Source organism: Pinus tabuliformis, chromosome 8 (assembly GCF_031772625.1).
Source record: "Pinus tabuliformis cultivar Carrire ecotype Pingquan chromosome 8, CPIR1, whole genome shotgun sequence".
Taxonomy (NCBI): domain Eukaryota; kingdom Viridiplantae; phylum Streptophyta; class Pinopsida; order Pinales; family Pinaceae; genus Pinus; species Pinus tabuliformis.
In genome coordinates, this window is record NC_142294.1 from 333,214,166 (window position 1) to 333,236,663 (window position 22,498).

The 22,498-nt window shown below is 35.8% G+C and overlaps 1 protein-coding gene and 1 long non-coding RNA gene across 2 annotated transcripts; one reads left to right on the forward strand and one right to left on the reverse strand.

The window, feature by feature from the left end:
• Positions 1–823: 823 nt before the first annotated feature.
• Positions 824–2,430, reverse strand: LOC149235480 (putative pectinesterase 11). Its single transcript, XM_089368557.1, has 5 exons — positions 2,156–2,430; positions 1,732–1,903; positions 1,457–1,645; positions 1,123–1,358; positions 824–1,019 (listed from the first exon to the last, which is right to left on the reverse strand). The coding sequence occupies exons 1-5, from the start codon at positions 2,428–2,430 to the stop codon at positions 824–826; spliced, it is 1,068 nt and encodes a 355-aa protein (XP_089224683.1).
• Positions 2,431–14,541: 12,111 nt separating this feature from the next.
• Positions 14,542–18,474, forward strand: LOC149235481 (uncharacterized). The gene is made up of 2 exons (XR_016246170.1): positions 14,542–14,916; positions 17,321–18,474. It is a non-coding gene; the product is annotated as an uncharacterized LOC149235481 (long non-coding RNA).
• Positions 18,475–22,498: the final 4,024 nt, after the last annotated feature.

The following is a 22,498-nucleotide window of genomic DNA, read 5'->3' on the forward strand; positions in this document are numbered from 1 at the left end:
GAGGGTTCCATAATGATTGGTTTGAGCCGCATCGTAATTCATGATTAATCCAATCAATAATCAATATTAAGTATATCGTAGTGTTTATGATTAAACTTCGTGCCTTATGATTTGTAGACTTTGTCTTGTATTATTTGGATCTATGATTTTGTTATCATATGTTTGATTTTTAGACTTTGTTTGGTATTATTTGGATCTATGATTAGTAATCATATGTTTTTTTTGGGTGTCCTCTATGAAAATCCAATGCACATTTCTATAATTAAGTTCGGTAACATAAAAGAAGTTTAAGAATGAAACACATTACAATTTGTCGGGTAGATAAGACATCCCAAAAAAAAGGATAAAGTATCCTTATATATCGCCGTTGGATTGTCGCCTAAGAAAGCAAGAATCGTCTGAAACAAACTTTAGACAAGAATCCATTCAGGCCGCCTGGATTAGAAGTGGACGCATGTCGAGAAATATAATCCAATAAATTGTGTTATTACATCAATGGTGATGTGGATACTTTTAAAAATACACGAATGCCGATGTGGATACCATTGAAAATACAAGATTCTTTATGAACAAATTGTGGATGGAGCAATGGTTAAACAATTCCATCACGGGGAACGATAACAAACGAAAGAATAAACGCTCTGGGAATGTCCACTACGGTTTCGTTGGGAGCAACCGCTAAAGAATATGAGTGACTGAACAATTATTCAAAGCAACCGACCAATGGGGAATTTCGATTATCACAATATCCAATTGGTTGAGATGATCCATGGATGCTGCTTAACGTACAAATATCAACTGGAATGATCAATGGTTTGATACTTCAGCCATGTCGTGGAACCAAATTGGTAGCTCTCTGAAGGCGAGATGGTATGTTGCTTATCCAATTCTGCCCATCAATGAAACCGGTGGTCAAAAACGGTGCAACCTCCTGATCGCTTAGATTCCGTGACCATGAAACTCTTCCTTTATCTTTTGCTCCCGGTCCAGAGCATTTGTACATCCCATAGAACACAGTCCTACACAGAAAATAAAGAACAATAATGTTATTAGAATTGAACGCTAACAGTCCACCTATTGACGTGCATTAAATTTTCTGGAGTTGGGAGAACAGTAGCTTACGATTGTCTGGTGGGATCATTCCAATTATCCCAACCTTCTGGGAAGATGATGTCAGCAATGTAAGTGTAAGCAAACACAACTCTCGAATAACTTCCCCATGCTCTGCCGAGGTACATTAATCCATTGCCCGTAATCTTGCAATTTAGAAAGACGTAGCCCGTGCCGTTACTAGGAGAGGATCTGCTCTGAGCTGTAATTGCACCATTTAGCTTAGGGATTGTATGCAGATGACATTTCTGCGATTAAACATTCAACCATCAGAATCTTGATCAGCTATAAACTCTGAAACCAAAACAAATATGAAAATACTGTGCATGATTTCAATTTAGTTTACCTCATAAAGAGATTGTCCGTCACCGCATATGAAATCTGTGGCGCCTTCAATAAAACAGTTTTTGAAGTAATGCCTCCCGCTGTCATCCAACACAGTGTCTTGATAACCAAGAAATCTGCATCCGTAAAATGCAGAGCGATCTCCGGATATCCTTAGCGCCACAGCTTGATCGCCGGGACCATATGAATTCTGCACCACACCTCCGTTCTTTTCAATAAACTGTGGTGACTATGATCTAATATACAGTAAGTATTTTTTATTTAATAACGAAATACCTGGATTGTGATATATCTCGCCATGAAATCTGATGCAAATACGGACACCGTTGCGGAATAATATGTCCCTCCGGTCGATTTAGCATTATCATTCCAAGTGATGACGGTGTTGTTGGCAGTTGTGCCACTCAGAATTATGAACGGTTTCTCTGCAGGAATCGTGACCTTCTCCCTGCTCACATTAAGCCACTAACAGTTCAGTTTCTCGTCGTTAACGCATCAATTCTATTCATAATTTTGTCTATGTCTAATTTCATTTCACAAAACGTTGCACGAAAAACGATTATCCAGAAAAAATCCAGAAGCTATCCATTAAGGGAAGCGAAGATAGATGGCTGATATCTGCGGTGAAGTCTATTCTGCAAATCCTTTTCAGTTCTAATCATTATTCTTATGAAACACGGGGCATTCATTAATGACTCACTTATAAATGCCGGGTTTAACACGAATTAAGATGAGGTTCGTGTTGTTAACTGGTACTGCGTTGATGGCTTCCTGGACCGTTGTGAAATCGCCCATGCCTTTCTGCTTAGCTACTACTATAACTCTCGCTACATCAATAAGTTTTCGAGAAGCCAAGAAGCCGTTCTGTGCATGACTCCTACGCATCCTGCCCATAGAAAAGGCAGGTTGAAGAGAAAACGCCTGCAACACTGTAAGGAACATACAGAAAGAAGCTAATCTCTTAAGCTGTGCCATGGAAATAACAACAGCGCTAGATCTTGGTGAGATTTGTGAGAAAATATATTATTCCACAAAACACGGAGCTAGATAGAAACCACACACTGTTACAAAACTCTTCAATCGTGTATATATATATATACATATAGACACGCAAATTAAGTTCATAGCCGCCAGAATTGCGGACCTCCTTAAGGAATCCTTAGCCGCCGGGCACATGCTAGGAGTCTACCGACAGACGATCATAGTACAAACGATAGGTTGCTTTTGTTCAAAGCGTCTGACAAATAGAGTGGGCGGGATGAATGTGACATACTTTAAAACTTCTCGTCTCCCGCATGAAAAGGTCAATCGGCGAAGAGCGTGGCCAACAGTTTTCTGATTAGGCAATGAATACAATCACAGAGACTTCGATCTCCCTTGTAGAATTTCGGGTTAATTGTTTGGGACATATCAACTCTAATAGGACCTCAACTTGTAATTTTGTAGTGGGGCGGTATTTGTAATTTAATTTTATAATTGAGTAACATTTGTTATTTACGTATATATCATTATCCTAAATGTTGGATTTATTTATAATTTTATCTAAGTTCATTTTAGTATATGTTTTTATGTTATGTAGTAAGACTTCAAATTTACTAAAACCAGTAAAGAATTAAAATTTAATAACTCTTATATAAGTAAAATTTGTATTGATCATACATAAAAGTGTTTAAGCAAGATAATGTTAACTCATTTATAATGATAAATATACTCACATTTATAAATAACTAATTGACAACTAAGTTATATATATATATATATATATAACTAAGTTAGTTATATATATATATATATATATAAACGCAGAGATTAGGCTAATTGATTGATGAGAATTTCATGACATCAATCCTTATCCACGTTGTCCTATCATGCAACGTTGTCAATCCTTATCCACGTTATCCAATCATGCAACGTTGCTGAATCTTAAAATAAGACGCGGCGTTCAGTTAGACGTACGCTCCAATCTATCTCCCAAAGATCATGATCCATGCTTTATGGGCTAGACGGTTGGAGCCTACCACCTTTGTGCATCGCTACGATTGCGTGACTTGGCCATTTGCTCTAAGTCAATCAGTTGGGTTCCTAATAGATTTGTTGACTTTTGCTTTCTTGGATGTGAATTTAGTTGAAATCAGTGGTGTCAGTAATTATTTTCCGGGTGGTCGAAACTCACTTTGTTGAAATTCAAAGGGTGGCATGAAATAGTGGAGCTACCACCGCCTCAACTTCATTGAAATTTGGAGGAGTACATCAATAGAAAATTTATTTCATCTTTGATTATTTTACCCAATTAAGATTCGAAGGGTTATTGGGCAAGCGACAATTTAATTTTTTAAATCTAGATTAACTTTTTTCTGTAAAAATATGGATAAATGGGACAAAAAGAACACATAGACAAAGTAGTGAGAGAGTAATTTTGTTTAGTCATAACTCACGAGTGTAGTGATAGAGTATTTCTTGTTTAGCTGTAATTGTCGCAACTTCATTTACCGTAGCTATTTGTTGGTGCAACTTCTATGTTATAGTTGCTAAACTTTTTTTTGGTTGTTATTATTGTTGGAGCTCTCTTAGTTGTTGCAACTCTGTGGTAGTTATAATTATTTATTGTTTTATTGTATTGTTGTTGTAACTCTCTGGTAGTTTCTTGCTGGAAACAAAGTATTGTTTTTTTATTATTGTTATTGTAACTTTATTGTAGTTTTAGAGTATTGTATTTTTTTCACAAAGTTTAATTTAATTAATGAAATCTTATGTTTTATATATTTCAATTGTACAACTATTTTGTGGTTTTTATTTCTATATTCAAAATATGTTTGTGAGGTAGTAGTTAGCATATTTCGTTGTGTCCTCTCTTTTAATTTGGTACCATAGCTAGAAAATGCTCTTTCCCTCCGTTGGAAGATTTCATCCATCTTGATGTTCAATTGAAATGACGTCAATCACCAGTATGGCTTTGTCACAAGTTCCTATTTTGATACGAAAAATTATGATTCTTATTTTATTAGAATGTGAACATTATTTTGTTCTCATGACCTTTGGGGATTTTTCACTAATGGATATCTAGAGCCTAGTGATAGCATAATTAGCTCTAATGAATGCTTAGCGAACTCCGCTGAAGGAGAACACAAACAAGGAAAATAAAGGTCTTGGTATTATTCAACAAGGCTTGAATGACATCATATTTCCATAGGTGTCAAGTGCAAAGAATGTAATGTCACAAAACTTGAGGAGTGATTTTGAGAATCTAAAAGTGAAAATACTAAGATTGTAGACAATTTTATGACCTAGGTCATGAGCGTTGTTAATCAATGGAGATAATATGGTGATGATATCTGAAATAAGAGAGTGATTGAGAAATTCCTTCAAAGTTTTCCAAAGAAATTTGAAGTTGTGGTTGTATCAATAGAAGAGTTTAAAGACACTAGTCAAATGAAAATTAATGAGTTGATTGGTTCTAGTTGCACATTAATCCAAGATGATGAGATATGATAATAATCCATTGGAGAATGCCTTCAAAACCCAAGTGCAACTTACTAAAGGAAGAGGTAGAGGAAGGTCAAATAAAAAATGAAGACGAGGAAGAATAGCTAATTAAAAGATTTTTTGTTTTTGTTTTGAATTTGAGTAGAAATATCAACAACACCCTTTTAATGTAAGGGGGAGTAACAACAGAACCCAGAAGCAAGGAAATCAGAGGCATGATAAGTTTGAGTTACAATGTTATTATTGCAAAAAGTATAGTCATTTTTCTAACAAGTACTAAAAGAATCATGTAGATGCTAACAAAAAATTTGCACACATTACAAAGGAGTTTGAAGACAACCATAAACATTGTTTTTGAGTTGTAATGTGACTTAAGAAAGTTCAAATGATTTTTTATTTTGGATAGAAGGTGTTGTAATCACATGACCTAAAACATAAATTTGTTTGCTTCTCTAGACACTAGTATTTAATATGAGCTAAAATTAGGAAATGACAATAAGGTACACGTTAAAGGTAAAGGAATAATTGTTGTATACACTAGAAATGGTGAAAGAAAATGATCAATAATGTGTATTACCTACCTAGTTTAAAATGAAATGTGTTGGGCATTAGAAAAATAATAGATAAAAGTTATAGTGTTTTTCAACAACGAGTTATGTACAATTATTGATAAGTATCCAAGTAAGCAACTGATAGCAAGGGTGGAGATGACAAAGAATAGGATGTTTCCACTTATAATGAGAAATAAATTAATTGGTGATTTTAACACTTATAAAAATAATGGTTTGGACAAATCTTGGTTATGGAATTTAAGATATGGTCATTTATATTTTGGTGGTCTAGATTTGTTGTAGAAGAAGCAAATAGAAAAAGGGTTGCCTAATATCCAACAACCAGTTACTCATGTTAAATTTGTATACTTGCGAAGCATTATAGGGATGAATTTGTATGCAGAGTTTCCTATAGGGAAAAAGGTCCATTGGAGATTGTAGGCACAAATTTGTGTGGACCAATGAAAACACCTCCATTCACTGGTAATGTTTATTTTTTAACTTAGATTGATGATTATAGTCGAAAAACTTACATTTTTCTTCTAAAACAAAAGTCTAAAGCTTTTAGAGTATTAAAAAGGTTTAGTCATGGTAAAAAAGGAAAGTGGAAAATTTATTGAAGTTTTAAGACCCGAAATAGGTGGTGAATATATAATATATGAATTTATGGAGTTTTTTCTGTATCATCGACTGAAGAGGAAGTTTACTACATGTTATAATCCATAGCAAAATAGAGTGGTTGAAATGAAGAATTGAACCATTAAAAATATGGCTCAAATCATGCTAAAGCAATAGCATCTACCAAATGAATATTAGGGATAAGTAGTTATCTGACTAAGAGTGTGAAGGACCACGTTCCTAAATAAGGTTGGAGTGGTATAGTTGCAATGTATCTCATTTGAGTATTTTTGTTTGTGTTGCTTATGCACATATACCTAAGGAGATGAGAAGGAATTTGGATGACAGGAGTGAGAAGTCTATTTAATCGATATTGTGAGGATTCTGAGGAATATAGACTCTATAATCCCATCACCGAGATGTATATTATTAGAAGAGACATTGAATTGAAGGAAGAAGAGGCTTTAGATGGAAGCATAGATAAATCTGTTGCTGAGGGATTTGTATTCTCTTGTGGAGATGATGATGGAGATGGTAAACGATTGATTAAATATGTACATACACATGCTGAAAGTACTTAAGCATGAAAATCACTAGGATTTAACCCATCATAGTTCAAAACACTCATAACTCAAGAATGTGATGAACCGTCAATTTATTGTGGAAAAACACAACACGATCAAAGGTGAGTGATGAATCAAATCCTACATTAGCTACATTAAGGAAAATAATTAAATTTCAAAATGCTACAACCTTAAGAGAATTATATGAGAAGAACGATGAAATAGATCAGGTTTGAAATTTTGCATTATACTATAAATTTTGAAGAATTTATTAAATAAGGGGTTCAAAGAAAGGTTATGGATGAAGAGATTGATGTCATGTAAACAAATAATATGTGGGATCTTGTAGATATACTTGGAGGGAAAAATAGTATAGGTGTTAAATGGATTTACAAGACTAAATTGAATGCTAAAGGTGAAGTTGAGAAACATAAAACAAGACTTGTAGCTTATGTGTTTTTTTAGCGACTTGACATTGATTATAATGAAGCTTCTACACGTATAGCTAGAATTGACATAGTAAGGATGATGTTAGCTACTAAAATAAATGGAAGTGTATCAGATGGATGTTAAATATAAATTTGTAAATATATTTTTGGAAGAATAGGTTTATGTGAAACAACCTCAAGGATATGAAATTGGTGGAAAAGCAGATAATGTATACACATTAAAGAAATCATTATATGTACTAAAAAATACACCTCAATCATGGTACAATAGGATTGATGAATAATTGAATAACAAAGGATTCAACATAAGTCCAAGTGAGTCAACCCTATAGACAAAGGTAAATTAGGAAGGTAAAATTTTTGATAGTTTTCTTGTATATTGATGATTTTATTTTCATTTGACACCTTTCAATAGATGATTTTAAAACAACCATTAAAATAGAGTTTGAGATGATTTCTTTAGGGTTTGATGAAATATTTTCTTGGTATTCAAATAAGTCAATCTAAATATGGAGTTTTTATTTGTCAATATAGATGGTGAATTGTAAGCAACTTGTAACATAAATTACAACCAGGATCAAAGGTCAAGTGTTGCTCCAATTTTGCACAGTATATTGGTTTGAAGTCTCATGTATTTGACTATAATAAGGCCTAGTATATTATTTTTTGATATAAGTTTAATTTCAAATTTATGCAATCTCCAATGTGTACCCATTGGAAATTTGCAAAAGGATCTTAAGATATATTCCTAGAAAAACAAAATATGGTATCCTATATACATCATATCGATATTTTAAGTTCATTCGATATATAGACAATCATTTTGTAGGCAATTATGATGATAGGAAGAACACATATGGGTATGTCGTATGTTTTGGATCAAGTGCAGTAGCATGGTCATCACAGAAGAAATCAATTGTGAATTTATCATCTATTGAGGTAAAGTATGTTGCCGCAACAACTTGTAAAATTGTATGGATGCAAAAAAAATTGATTGAGTTGTTGCATGAAGAACAAGAACTAATTCAGATTTTTTGCGACAAAACATATTCCATTGCTTTATCAAGAAACCGTATTATACATAAAATGAGTAAGAATATGGATAGGCAGTATCATTTGATTTGAGAATTAGTGAAAACTAATGAAATTTGCTTGGGATTTTGAATATCGAAAGACCAGTTTATGGATATTTTTACAGAAGCCTTGGAAAAGGAGTGTATGGTGTATTGGGTAGCACATGAGTCCCAAATCCACCTCTATTTTAGCTATTTGCTTCCTACAAGAAGGTATACAAAAAATGGATAACATTAGTGGTTAAGCATGGAATAACAAAGCATTGAATTAAGTGAAAAAAATGCATAAAAAAAACTAAAAATAAAAAAAACTAAACAACTTAAAGCAAGGCAATGAAGCTAAAAAAATGAACAAGGGAATGGGAGAAGAGTCCTCTTTATTGATTGCCCTTAGTGGAAGAGTGACAAATGAATTTCAAAGACACTTGAAGAGATTTTATTGAGCAATGGTGCTCAATATATCTCAACAATGATTTACCCTTCTCAATTAATTTTTCAAGCTCTTTCTCTCTCAAAGAAGCAAAGAAAACTATCTTAGTGGTGGAATCCTCTTAGCATAGGTATGCTTGATTCCTTTGGAGCATATTTGGCATCATAACAATGAAGAACTTCTTCTTATTTTTTGGCTCTCCATGCTCTTGTATTTATAAAAATTTTGAGCACGCTCTCCCTGCCTTGACTCACCAATGAGGTTTTTTGGCTCATAAATGAGATGAGAGATACCATCCTCCTTCAATTAAGGCTTCTTTCTCCTCAAGGTTCGAAATATTAACCCTATCAGGTGAAGATTTTGAGTGTTCTTCAAGGAATGCACCTCTAGAGGTGTTAAATGGGCTTTTTTTATCCCTCATGGCTATCAAAGAAAAATTCATGAGGGTGCAATCAAATGTCTCTAGAGCACCCACGAGGGTTTCTTTTTTGAACCAAATTTAGGAATACCTCTCAATTTTTACCTTTCATAATGTTTTCAACTCAAAATGTGTCCTCTGTACATTTTTATTACTGACTTTGAGTGCCTTTTACTGTGTACAAATTAGAGTACCATTTTTTCATAATAACAATTTCCCCTTATGTGCAAGGTTAGGAGCAAGTGTATAGCCGAAATACATCACATTTTGTTGCTCTCGATGATGAGTCTTATCGAATTAGTGAGAGAGAGAAACTTTTTTTGGAGATGATTAAGGGAAAAGAACTTGACTGAGAATTTAAGGAAAATCATGTTGTAAACAAATACTTATACAAAAGTTTCTATACGAGGCAGGCTTGTCCCATGCTCATTATGATGACTTGCACTGAAATATTACAAATACAAAGGAAATTTTTGTAAAATTAGTGTTGAAGTGGATAATGTGCTATCACTTGATGAAGATAAGTATTTTCACCCTCAAGGGCGTCTCTTGAAAATAGACTGAACTGGGTACCCCCACATATCAGATAAAAAGAGGCGTGATCTGGATACATGGGTCTTCGACTAAATGAGAGAATTGTAGTGATCATGATGTATGATACACCATTGATGTGAAAACTTGTGCTAGCGTCGAACATCACGAGGATTGGTGAAATAATTGGGAAATAATTGTTCCCAATGTACCACTAGAGATTGTACTAAAAAGCGGGGGGGCAACTAAGGTATTGCTTCTATTCTAGAATATGGGGGTTAGAGTTGATAGAAAAGAAGCACAAATTATCTAGAAACAGTTATGAGAAATCCATATGAAGCTGAGATAGGTATTGTAACATGATGTGTCAATGGAAACATAATGGACATTGATAGTATAAGAGGGATACAAAAAATTGCCCAAGGTTGGAGCTATAATATGAGTGGCAATAGTCAAAACAAAAACTGTGAGGGTTAGACCCCTAGGGTCAAGACGACATCCATCAGAGATATGTGCATGTTTTGACTCTCATAGTGTATGAGTGAAGAAAGAAAGCTCGAACCAAGGGTGACTAGGGATTGCTACCAGGTGATTGACACAAAAATATGAGTGAGAAACCTTTTCCAAAAAAATATTTGTACACTCACCAAAATAATTTAAAAGTGGTTTTGGATGTACATAAATGGAGATGGGTTCCCCAAGAGTACAATGATTTTCTTAATGATGAAGGTGGGTATCTACAGAGGGTGGAGACCCCATTGGTTGGTGTAGATGTGAGGTGAGTGAAAAAGGATGTCATAACACAAATGGTCTAATATGATATGGGGGAATGGTGGTCCAATTGAGAAATGTGGTGGTGCATTCATGATGGTCAAGAAAGAATGGTAGCCTGGGATGAGGTTGTAATAAAGATGGTGAAGAAGAGAGATGAAGCTTATCTTCATTGGCATTCAGATGAATGGCTCCCAGGCCAAAGAGAATGGTCATGGATATTGATAGTGTTATGGGAACTACTAATTGGGGTAATGCATGTGGGTGAAAGCTCTATCGACCAATGTGAATGTTTAATGAGTACAAGTGGAAGGTGATAGTAAAAATGGTCGAGATGGTGGACCTTATGGTTAATTTCATGGAAATTATGTCAAGATATGCACAACTTCTAAATAAATCTATCATGCTAGTGAAGAATGATACCTTGATTACCAATTGTAGCACTGAGAGTCTTGATTTAACATGGAATATGCTAATGACCTGCATCTTACAGAATAATACCCAAAGTGAAAACATCTTCATAAAATAAAAAAGTATACTAGAAATACTGAAGAAGATGTAACCAACAAGATAGGAAGGCACACTTGATGAGTACTTTGAGTGTGAAACAAGAATAAAATGAAAAATTTTGATGAATTGAAAGGAGGGTACCATGGTGTAGATGAGAATATCTTGATCCCAATGCAATTGAAAATTTGGTGAAAGGAGCTCATGGGCTCCCATAATGGCCTCTTTAAGAATGGTGAAAAGATGATATATAAGGGCGGCAAGGCCCATGTTGCCACCTCATTTGTACTTTCTAATGTTGTCAATTGTGTGTAGGCCAGACATTTTCTTTGAGTTTGTGGTAAGCTAGAGTACCTTTTTTTGATGTGAGGAGAGTTAGCTTAGTGATCATCAAACCCCCTTTGTCAATTCAATAGTTTTGGGTTAAATAGGGTACGAAAGGTGTTGTGTATGGACCTTTTAGGGAAATTATCCCTAAGATTGTATGGGTGACTGGATTAGAGTCACGTGAGACATCATGGGTTAGGGTGATACATCCCAATGACATCGGGGCTACAAAATATACAACCAAGATAATATCATGGATGCATGAGAAATAAGTGTGATACTTGCTTGCAGGGGCCCCACAATATAGGGAGATACGACAGTGATAGTGGATGTGACCATGGAACAAACAATGTGAGACGCCTCACACCTATTAATGGAATAGGTGTGAGACAGATCATTACTATTTGAGTAAAAATCATACACCCCTTGCAACTGTTTATCAAATATGAACAAGGGTCACTTAAACTAGAAAATTTGGTGTTTTTGAGTGTTATTTTTTATCAAACCTTATGAATCATGTACTCGCAGGGTGGTGTTGTGGAGAGAGAAAGACCTTGGGAAGCCTAGTGATCACATGGTTACAGACGCCCATGCCTGTCTAACCACCCCCTCCCACATTTACCCAATTCACAAGCCTACCAGGGAAATCATGAGACGAAGAGTTACTATGACATGACCCGACCTCCAAGCTTCATTTATGAAAGTGGGCTTGAAAACTAACTTCTCACAAACATCACTTAGGGCTACAGGACACTCAGGGACAAAGGACTACTCGAGGTGACCAAACCTTGAGCTAGGGATACCTTTCTCAGATCTTAAGCCCAAACCACATGCACAACAAGGCAAGAGTGCGGTTATCAGGCTCCAATCATACACACAGCATTGCTTCCATGTGGTTATAGCCCAAAATCTCCAGTTTAAAGGGTGCGGTCATGAGATATGAGCCGTAATTCTAGGCCAACATCCAAACCACTACTTACAACTATTTGAGACTTTCCAGAATCATTATTGACATGAGGGGAAGGAAAAACATTTAAACCTGAATCAAGAAATTGATCTAGACTACCTAGAACACAGTAGACATTTCGTCAAACACATGGAAACCATGTAAGATACAGGTCATGAATGTGTATCATAGAAGTTTGAGATTCACCCGAGAATCACCAAGAAGGCTCTATGCCCTCTCCACATAGCTACAACCACACTCATTAATCCATACATTCATCAATCAATCAATAACTAATGATTCATGACAAAAGCCATAGATGGTGTTGTAGCATAATCTTCCAATGCTAAAAAATCAAATATATATTTTTTATTTTAATTATAGCAGAGAATTAAATTTCGAGCAAAAGGATCTATGCTTCATATATTTTAAAAATCATAGGAAGACATACTACAAAACTCTTCAAAGAATTATAGAGCGGCTTTACTGAAGAAATGACGAAACCCTTCTGAAACCTATGAAGTTGTAACTCAATAAAGTTGCTCTCAAAAGAATCTTGTGTAGTGACTATCGGTTGTTCTCCCTTTTACCTTTTTCAGTATGGAAGACACAATGGCACAACTTAACTTTGAGACATTGCAGGACCTTGTTACACCGCACGTTGATTCTTTTAACTACTTTGCAGGAAGGGGTTTGGAGCCTGAATTATGTGGAGGTTACACAACCCGGAAGCTCAACAAAACTGATAATATGGCTAGAGAGGCCGACAATATTGCATCCAGACAAGGAAATAACAGAGAACATAAACGATTAATGTTTTCTTCCATACGAGTGCAGGCAGGTTGGTATTACATATTAAGGTAGATTTTATATGGATGTTTGTTTCCAATGGGGTGATAAAATGAATGTGAAAAGAGAACAATATTTTTGGGGTGCCTTCCAATAATGGTAAAGTAAAATCTCTGTCGTTTGAAAGATTCTAAGCCAACCAACTAGTAGATTTCAAGGAGGAAGCAAGTGAAATGTGCAGGTACTTTATTTGTAATGGATACGAACGACTTATCCGAATATTGATCATGCCAAAATGGAATCATCCAATGTGTGTGTAGAGAAGTGCATATCGAAATCGAGGTCCTGGATATACTGATAAAGTTGTAATCACAAAGTGTACAAGGGCAAATCAAAATTTTGTGACAATTTGACTATACTACGTCTAACATGGAACTGCAAATCTTGGATTCATGATAAGAAGATGCGAGTATCTCATTCTCCTTGGCATATTGATGAAGGCTCTGATTAAAACTAGTGTTCGTGAAATCTACTTGCAACTAACATCCATTTGCGATGAAAATTATAAGGACAAAAAGGAGTCGTGAATCTCTAGAAATTCTTTTGAACACCGAGTTCCTCTCTATTAGCAGACATGTCTTCATTTTTATGCAAAGCAAGGGAACCAATTGATGAGCAGTAAATGTACCCAACCCTGAATTTAGATTCAGATTTAAACATTGTTCGTGAAATAGATGTCCATCTGCACAAATCGCAAGATGTCATTGTGAATCATAACAAGAGAGTTCTAGTGATAATGGCATTAATAGCGATAGGAATCATCTACACGTGATCTGAATTATCAATTACTGTTGTCAAAATGGAGAAAATTGATCACAGTTGGACTCTGGATGCCAACGCGGCTGATAGTTTCATTATCTACGTTGAAAAGGCTGCTAGGCTTGGTAATGCACACCAGAATGTCGAAAAGTAAGTCTATGTGGCGCCCCTTTATTCCTCCATACGTGACATCGTGAGAGTTGGCCATTTTATTTTCTGCTAGAGGAGATGTCATGGTTGCTAGCATGGAAATGACGGTTGGCTCTGCACGTAAGGTTCCAAATCAAGGGAGGAACCAAGAATCCAACCAAGCTATTTACTTTCCATGCTTTCAGTACAAACCAGTCAAGACATTATACTATTGTGAGGCTTAATATATTTTGAGAGAAATTTTAATAATCCAAATTGTTTAGTTATTGGTGATTATGATGAATATGCTCATGTTTATGATATTCAAAATATTACTGGGGCATCAGCCAATGAATATCAACTAGCGGGTTCATGGATCGGGAAATTGTATCATTTTATTTAGAATAGTACTGTTTATAAAAAATGGCCGCGCCAATAGACAAAGTAGTTTAGTATGGCGCGGGAAGTTAGAATTTATATTTCTTGCAGCTACCTGACAGGTTGACACCAAATAAAAATGGCACGCTAGACCAGCTGAATCCCAATAGCATAAATTGCATGGAGCTTATGCAAAGAAGTGGTCCCGGAGGTGGATTCATCCAAACTGGCCATCAAGGAGATTGACCGTTAATATCCATCCCGACATCACAACTTGTACTTTCCAGAAACCATTATGAGTGGTGGCAAGGGCTAACCAGCCATATATTGTGCCATTAATGCCCTTGCCAGCTATGTATGGGCAGCACGTCAGGCAGGATGGCATAGGATGCATACATGACTCCGGCCGGCGACCTCCCGTTTCCGGTGACATACCCGGGACCCACCAACGAGGGCCCGCCCGCCCCGTCCCTCCGTTCCCGCTATCCACGTCAGCGCACGGGATCTATGTTCAAATGAAACTCTTCCCTCGCGCCCATTTCATTAAAATTGATTTTCGAACGCCGATGGCTCTGCAACCTGCTCTGCGCATCCGTTGCTAACAACCGCTGCTAACAACCGCTGCATCCTGCTTCGCATGTCCTCTGCTACGTGCTCTACGACTGCTCTGCGATCACAGGTATTTCTCTGACTACATTTGACAAGTCTGCTATTTGTCTGCTGCGAAATCTGGCACATGAACTCTCTCAGAGAAAAGGAACATTGGGTTCATCTTCTTTCTTAGGGTTACTGTGAGATAAACTTGCTAGGGTTCCCCTCTTGATTCCAGCAGCATTAGGCAGTTGGATCACTGGGTCCTGTTTGCTTAGACGAAAAATTCTCACCTAGACGACGAGCATCTGAACTCTTCATTACTCGCAATCTCTTCACAGACTTCACAAACATGCTAAAAAAAATAAAAGCATTTTTCCATTCAGAAATCTGCCTGTAACGAAATTCTGGATTGTCAACTTGAAAGTGAGGATAAGCATCTACTTAATAGATAAAATTTTGGTTTCACATAAACTTATGTGAATGATCAGTAGCCCCTTGTGCAGATTCTGGAACCGGCATACCAGATAAGAATGTTACCCTTGAAACTGCCATAAGGGATTTCTCAGGCAAATTGGAAGGATCTATTTGTGAGGAAAACGAGGCAGAGATTTTCCAAAGCTTCACTTCCCATACCTGCCATTGTAAATTTAGAATTCAGTTCTTTGACAGTAATAGCTCAGTTCTTTGACAATACTACTATTAGCCCTTAATGATACTTGCATCCGCAATGGAGGAGGAAAAAGATATTGGTTATTGAATTAACCATAAACAACAAATCATGACAGATAAAAAGAGATCATCTAAACTATAGATGATTTAAAATGGTTAGTTTAGTTGAGGATACTGGACTTTCCAACAGAAAATAAGCTTTACAAATATTTATATAGGACAAGGATGTGACTTTTCATCTCTACTATTCATCTTGCAGGCAGTCTTGCTGATGATATCAAAGGATTTGCAGAATTTTGCAATGGCACTAATCCTTTGACATGAGGAACTGTACCCTTGATTTGACAGGAAATATTTGAAGCTTTGCTGATTGAGAGCTTCAAAGTCTATTCATGGTTCCTCCAATACGAAGAACCACCCGTAGGCGTAAAAAATGGAGTGCAGCGTGAAATCAACATGATCAAAATCCCTGGAAACAAGCTACAATCTCAGTAAACAGTTTAATACAGGAACTCCAGAAATATCATAAAACAAACAGCTATATTGAAGGGAAAATCATATGCAATTACAGATGTAAAGAAGTTTTTCTTGATAACCTTTTTTACTTCTACTATGAAATATGTTTTGTCAACTTCATCTAGTGCCCTAAGCTCATTTGGAGTTTTATCATTTAAATATTTTATCATTTATTTTGTTGTTAGGACTTTGTTTTCCAACTCATTATTAATTATTTTGATGACTGTATATGACTTTCCTAGTAGATATTTTTGTTCTTCCACAATGCAAATATATTTCAAAACTGAGTGCATCACCTGTATGATTTCTTCCAAAACTTTCCACTTTGCTTCCAACAGGGAGAAGTTTCTTTCAATTTGGCCTTCAATTTATTGATTTCTTCTTGAGAGACTTATTTTTCATGTATCAGTTTTTTGTTTCTTTCATTTTATGAATTGAGATGCCTTTCTTTGATATTAAATTGTACTTTTGCCTCTACTAGAGTGCCCATGTTTCCTCAATTCTATTTCAAATAATCTAAGATCTGATAATGCTTTGGACATTTGTTCTACAAGATCCTAAGTATATATGGCATTTGAAGTGGAAGCAACACAGACATGAGCCTTCTGAGATAGTTCTAAATGCTAAATCTTCTCTTGCAGATATTCAATTTCATTGTTTCTTCGTATAAACTCTTCTAGCAGTTGCGCCTTTTCTTTTTCTACTTGTAAAAGTTTTGTTGTTTGTACATGTTCAATTCCTAGGATTTTCAACTTTTTCCTCAAGGACTGCATTTTTGTTTATGTGTTTTGAAGGAGAATATTGATAGCCTTTATGTTAATTGGATTCACTCCCATATTCATTGTTAACTTCTTATATTCTTGTAATTGCATATGATAAAACAAACTTCAAGTTAAACTGATATATGGATAACCAAAATTACATACACAGTAAAAGCTGAACAGTAAAAGTGCATCAGTATGCTTATAAATCTCTATATACAAACTGTATGCTCTTTTCTATTACACTGCAATAAATTAGAGGTTTCCATTAACATTTTTTAATAATAATAAGTTCTGGCTACTTAATGCGGATCATTCACAAGGCTGTGTAAGCATTCTTGAATTATGAGACTAGTAACAGAAAAAGGAAAAATGGTTACTTCAACTTAAACTGATATATGGATAACCACAATTACATACACAATATGGTTATAAATTTTGAGCTGACAAAGAGTATATATATATAATTGGCTCGTTTTGTTATATAAGGCCATGGTGGGTATGCGATTGCATAACAACGTGTTTTTTTCTTTTTTGTTACAGCTGAAGCTCCTCCTGGTGCTTTGTTATTGCGTGAGGAGATCAAGGATCAACAGACCTTGGCTCAATCTACAGTTGCAACAGTTGCTCAATCTACAGGACTAGTATCTCTATCTCAATCTACTGGGTTACATGTTCCTCTATCTATGAGTTCACAGTCAGCCAACAATATAAATTTTCAAACGCCTTTGCAAGGAGTCAAACAGAGTGAGTTGAAATCAGCTTCATCAATTGCTAAATCCAGTGAAGTCAATCTGGCAGGTGCAAAATTTACCTCAAATGTATCCCAGTCAAAATTGCTTGAGATTGTCTCCAGAAGTAACCGACTTATGCAATGGGCATCTGCCAAACCAGCTGAACATGTGCAACCTGTTTCAAGTGTCTAGACGACAACTTCTGGCAGCACTGGTTTTGATAGAAGGTTGGATGGTAATTCCAATTGTGTGGCCAGGGAACCATATGGTGATACAAAACTATCAGGCATTTCTAGTAGTGTTCCTCAATTTATTCAACAGCAGGGACCCATGGACATGCCTCTGTATATGCGTTCACAGCTGAGCTGGATGCATCCTCAGAATCTGTCATCTCATGCCACTTCTCAGGGAGGTGTAAACTCGATGTTAGAATTGCCGAATTCAACCACACAGAGTCCTTTTAATTGCAGGCAGATACCAATGGGAGCTGATACATCCCAATCTCAAAAACAACTATGGAAGTCTTTACCTTCAAAACAGCCTTCTCAACAGACATCTGAATTTTCAAATTCGATTCCACCAGATTTGAATGTAGAAAAACAGTCTCCAAGGTCTCCAGTTAGGCAGTCTTCTGGAATGCTGGTTGATTCACAGCCTGATTTGGCCCTCCAGCTTTGATTTATTGAGCATTTAAAAGGTTGACAGGGAACATAATTATGTGTGAATCTCTTGGGACAGTTTTGAATAACTTGAACTTCTTAGTGGTTGGTGAAATTTGTTGGCTAGTTAGGGCATTGAAACTGGTTTCCTTCTATTTGTATGTTTAACTATGCTTGTGGTTCCTTTGCAGGCACAAACCAACTTGGTCTTTGTAATATCAAAAGCTCTGCATTTTTGCGACCATTGAAACAGTTCTGTTAATATTATTAAGGGAAAAATTCATGAACTCTTAATTATTTCAAATTCTGAGTTTTTCTTGTTTTCATTAATTATACACAATTCCCACTTGTTCCTGAACTTTGGCTGCTGATGACCTGTGATTCTCCAAGCAAGTTTCTAGGAGTACTGCACTGTTTCTAGTCTATTCTGTCAGCATTGTCGTCAAATCTATATCAAACCTCTTTTTCCATCCATATTTTCAGGCCTTAAAAGAAGTGTGGATTGATAGCACACCATAATTCAGGTGGAGATTGAGAGGCACAGAAATGTCTAAAATATAGCATTTGAAGCTGTCAAGGCAGACAATATATTACAAAACCTAATAAACTCTGGAATTGTTGATAAGGAAGTAATTTTGTAATTATTGAGGAAGATAATGCTTCCTTGACAGTACCCTCATGCTATGAAACTCTCGGTAGGCACAACCATCAGCAATATAAACTACAATCCAGCACTGTAAAATGATTGGCATCATTAATCTCTTGGTTGACTAGAAAGTCTATGCATCTCTGCATATGATGTTGCAGGAAACAACTTAACGATACCAGTGTCATATTGGTGTGATAAGAACTAGTGTATTATGGCAACTCTGACACTCTATTGGAAGTCTGAATCACTGTAACAGAATTTTTGCAAGGTTCCAGAATGACCAAAGAAATTGTGCTTCCCAATGCTATATGAAATGAGGACAGTGGGATCTTTGAAACATTCAGAGGCATACAAAGTGAACGGGCTTCCCATTGTTGTGCATCAATGGACATGATTATCACAGCTCGTTTAACCATTTATGTCATATTGGTTCTTCCAGAGACCCTGAAAACCCTTGGGACATGGTCGAATATAAAATTGTCATAGATCCAAAAAGAACCATGATTAAAGTTCTGAATTTCAGTTGAACTGACACACAGTAAATGGCTGATTCACGTTGATGAAAAACTCACCTGTTCTTGAATCATTTCAATTTTCACTATATGTGACATTTGGTTATTCCCTGGGTACTAATATTTCTCGTTGTATGGAGGGAATATAAATCCCATCTAATTAAAATAACTGAATGGAACGCAAAAGGAAGAAGCATCAGTCAGTTTCTCAAAACAAATTGTTGGAAGCACATTGGAGGAGATTTCAAGAGGGTGTGCTCCATTAAAGAAAACTGTTGAATGGAACATCAGTTTGAGATGACGGTATACACATTAAATCAGAGATCAGTTTCAATGGTAGACATGAACAACACCAATCTGTTGTCAATTTTCGGTAACACTGGTTTTCCTCTCAATTGAGTGGCCAGTTTCTGCAAATTAATAATCACTTAATTTACAGATTTAATTGAAATGATGATTTTTCAAAAGTGAGTACAATTTCTAGGTGAGGCCTAAGATCAAATCTAGGGATTGCCATTATAATGCCAAGGGTATATTCAATAGCCAAATATACCAGGAATTTTTGATTTAGCAAGATTTGAGACTCCACGACAGTGGGGGAGCCTACTCTTTGAGCCTTATCACAAGGAGCTAAAGATGCCCCTGTGTGATTTGAAATCGGGTGGAGAGGATAACATCCCATTGTGCCAACCACTGAAAAGAGGATTTGAAATTTTGAAACTGGATAAAGGGGATAATATATCCCATTGTGTCAACCACTAGATCGTCCCATCAAGAAAAAACAAGCTCGTCCCATGAAGAGAAAACAAATCCAAATTTTTAAGCATGTTTTGAAGACATAAATTTTTAAGCATGTTTTGAAGACATAAAAGGTTCATGGTAACTGATTTGGTTTGGCAGGATATGATAAAAGAGGCATGCAATTGAAGAGATTAAAAACTCAACAGCAGGCATTAAGTTTTATTTTGTGAAACAATACTTTAAGTTAACGAGAGAGCAAAAGAATAAGAAAGGTCATTTGGGTTGTTATCCTGCCCCTGAAGATAAGTGAGAGATCAGAATGTGAGGGCAGGTGACTGAGACTCCTGGTTAAGATATTCTAGCCAAAAGCAAAAGGAAAAATTCTCGAGAGAATTCACACTAACAGTAATGTAAGTTATTATCACCAATCAGAATCATAATGTTCATATTGTTGCAGGATAAACTTAATTGGAATTAATTTTGAATAAAAACCACCAAAAGCACAGACAACCCAGATAATGTATAATTGCCCCTTTACTATACTTGTATGGTAAAATTGTGCAGTGCATATATTACTACAACAGGGGCAGTAAACTGTCCCTTCCCGAGTGGTAGAGGTCCACTTATCATCAAAGATATGAAATGTAAATGTTTCTCCAAGTACTGATCTGTTATAGATGCCAGGATCACCACCAGCAATGCTCTGATTATATTGCTGTGTATGCTCGGATTAGTTTTCAAAATTTACTTTGGAAAGTGGCATTGATTATTGTTCTTTTGTTGAGCCTGAGATTAAATAACCAAGGGCATGGTTTTTGATTTTTTACTGCTAAGAATTGTTATATGTAACCCTTCATTTTCATATTATGGATTACTTTATCTTGTTTTATGTAGATTTATTTTTTTGATATCAGTCTACTTTGCAATTAAAATACAGCTATTAGCCTATTGCTGGGCAAATGACTTTACATGTTAGCCAGTTCAGACTTTCATTTCATGGGTGTATCTCTGTTTCTGATTTTGCTTAGTGTTTGCATTCTAATCTGGCATATACAACTTTGTACAAATCAAGTTTGCATTATTAATCATCATGTTATTATGAGTACTGGATACAGAGAGTTCAAGAAATATCTCCCTCTGCAATATTGATGTCTCTGTTATTTATTTGTTCATGCTTATTATAGCAATTTTCTTTTGTATTCATGGTGATAGGAATGCGTATACTTCAACTAAATTACCGACTGTGATATGTGTAGAAGATCGTTTATATAGAGATAATTACATATATTAGCTAAAATTGTTCAGTGCACATAACATATGCCTTTATTGTCGTTATTGGATTTACACATGTTCCACTACAACAGGCCGTGTACATTTGTATGTTTTTAAACAAAAGTTTGCTTTAGCTTGAAATACAGAAGAAAAATAGTTTTGTTCGTATCACTTACCTATCAAAGCATGTAACTAAACAAGATTAATACCAACAGAATTAAGGAGAAAACTTCTAGCTACTTGGGCAATGCCATCCAGCACATCAATAATATTATTGCAAGAGCTTCTGATTGATGATGCAAAAGAAGTGAGGAAGCTAAAAATTAAAGCCCAGCTAAAGCAGCTCAGCCTCAAAAAGAACCCAAACCCCATTATGTCATTCTTTGTCATTCTCAGCCTTTGGTGGCATGAATGGCTAATAATCCAATCTACATAGCAAGGACTGAACAATCTTAGTTTTTTCAAACAGTTGAAAGATAACAAACCCCCCAGATATTTTACCCAAGATAGATTGTTGTGCAACTAATTGATAAATCAATGGCTTAGGAATTTTTTTTGATGATGCTGCTCAGGGACAACCTCAATTCAGTGGAGCTGGTGGAATAATTTTCTTTAAGAGGTGCTTATTTTTTCAGTCTAAAGCCGGTCTAGAGAAAGAACTAACCATTAACAAATTTCAGAGTTTAATTAACAAATTTTCAAAGCTCGTGACCTTAAAGTTGACTCTCATTCTTGCTGATGGAAAAATGTGTAAACAACATCCAAATTTATGTGATTCATAAATGGTAATAAACTAGATGAAGAGTGCATGCACTATGGAAAGACAAATGTTAAGATCGATTTTGAGGAAGTCTAGTTCATCACAAAACAATTTTACCATCTTTTTTCAACATGTGTAACAGGAAAAGGATTGAGATGACAGAGGGTCTTTCCAAAACTGTTAAAGATCCATTTTAAGTCGAGTTCATCACAACCAATCTCTTTTCAACATGAGTATAGGGAAAGGATTGAGATGGCAGATGGTTTTTCCATAACTACTTTCTGGTTGATTCCTGGTCGTTGGCACATTATTCAAGAGGAACGTGGTCTCTCAGTTGACTATTTTCATCCTTTTTTTCCTTTAAGTCGTCTGCTCTGCTCTATGTATGAAATGT

Excerpts from the sequence above, each read along its gene's own strand:
- LOC149235480 (XM_089368557.1), bottom strand. The coding sequence starts at position 2,430 with ATGGCACAGCTTAAGAGATTAGCTTCTTTCTGTATGTTCCTTACAGTG. Across the intron at positions 1,359-1,456 it reads ACGGACAATCTCTTTATGAG|AAATGTCATCTGCATACAAT; the intron begins GTAAACTAAATT and ends GTTTAATCGCAG. Across the intron at positions 1,020-1,122 it reads AATGATCCCACCAGACAATC|GACTGTGTTCTATGGGATGT; the intron begins GTAAGCTACTGT and ends TTTTCTGTGTAG.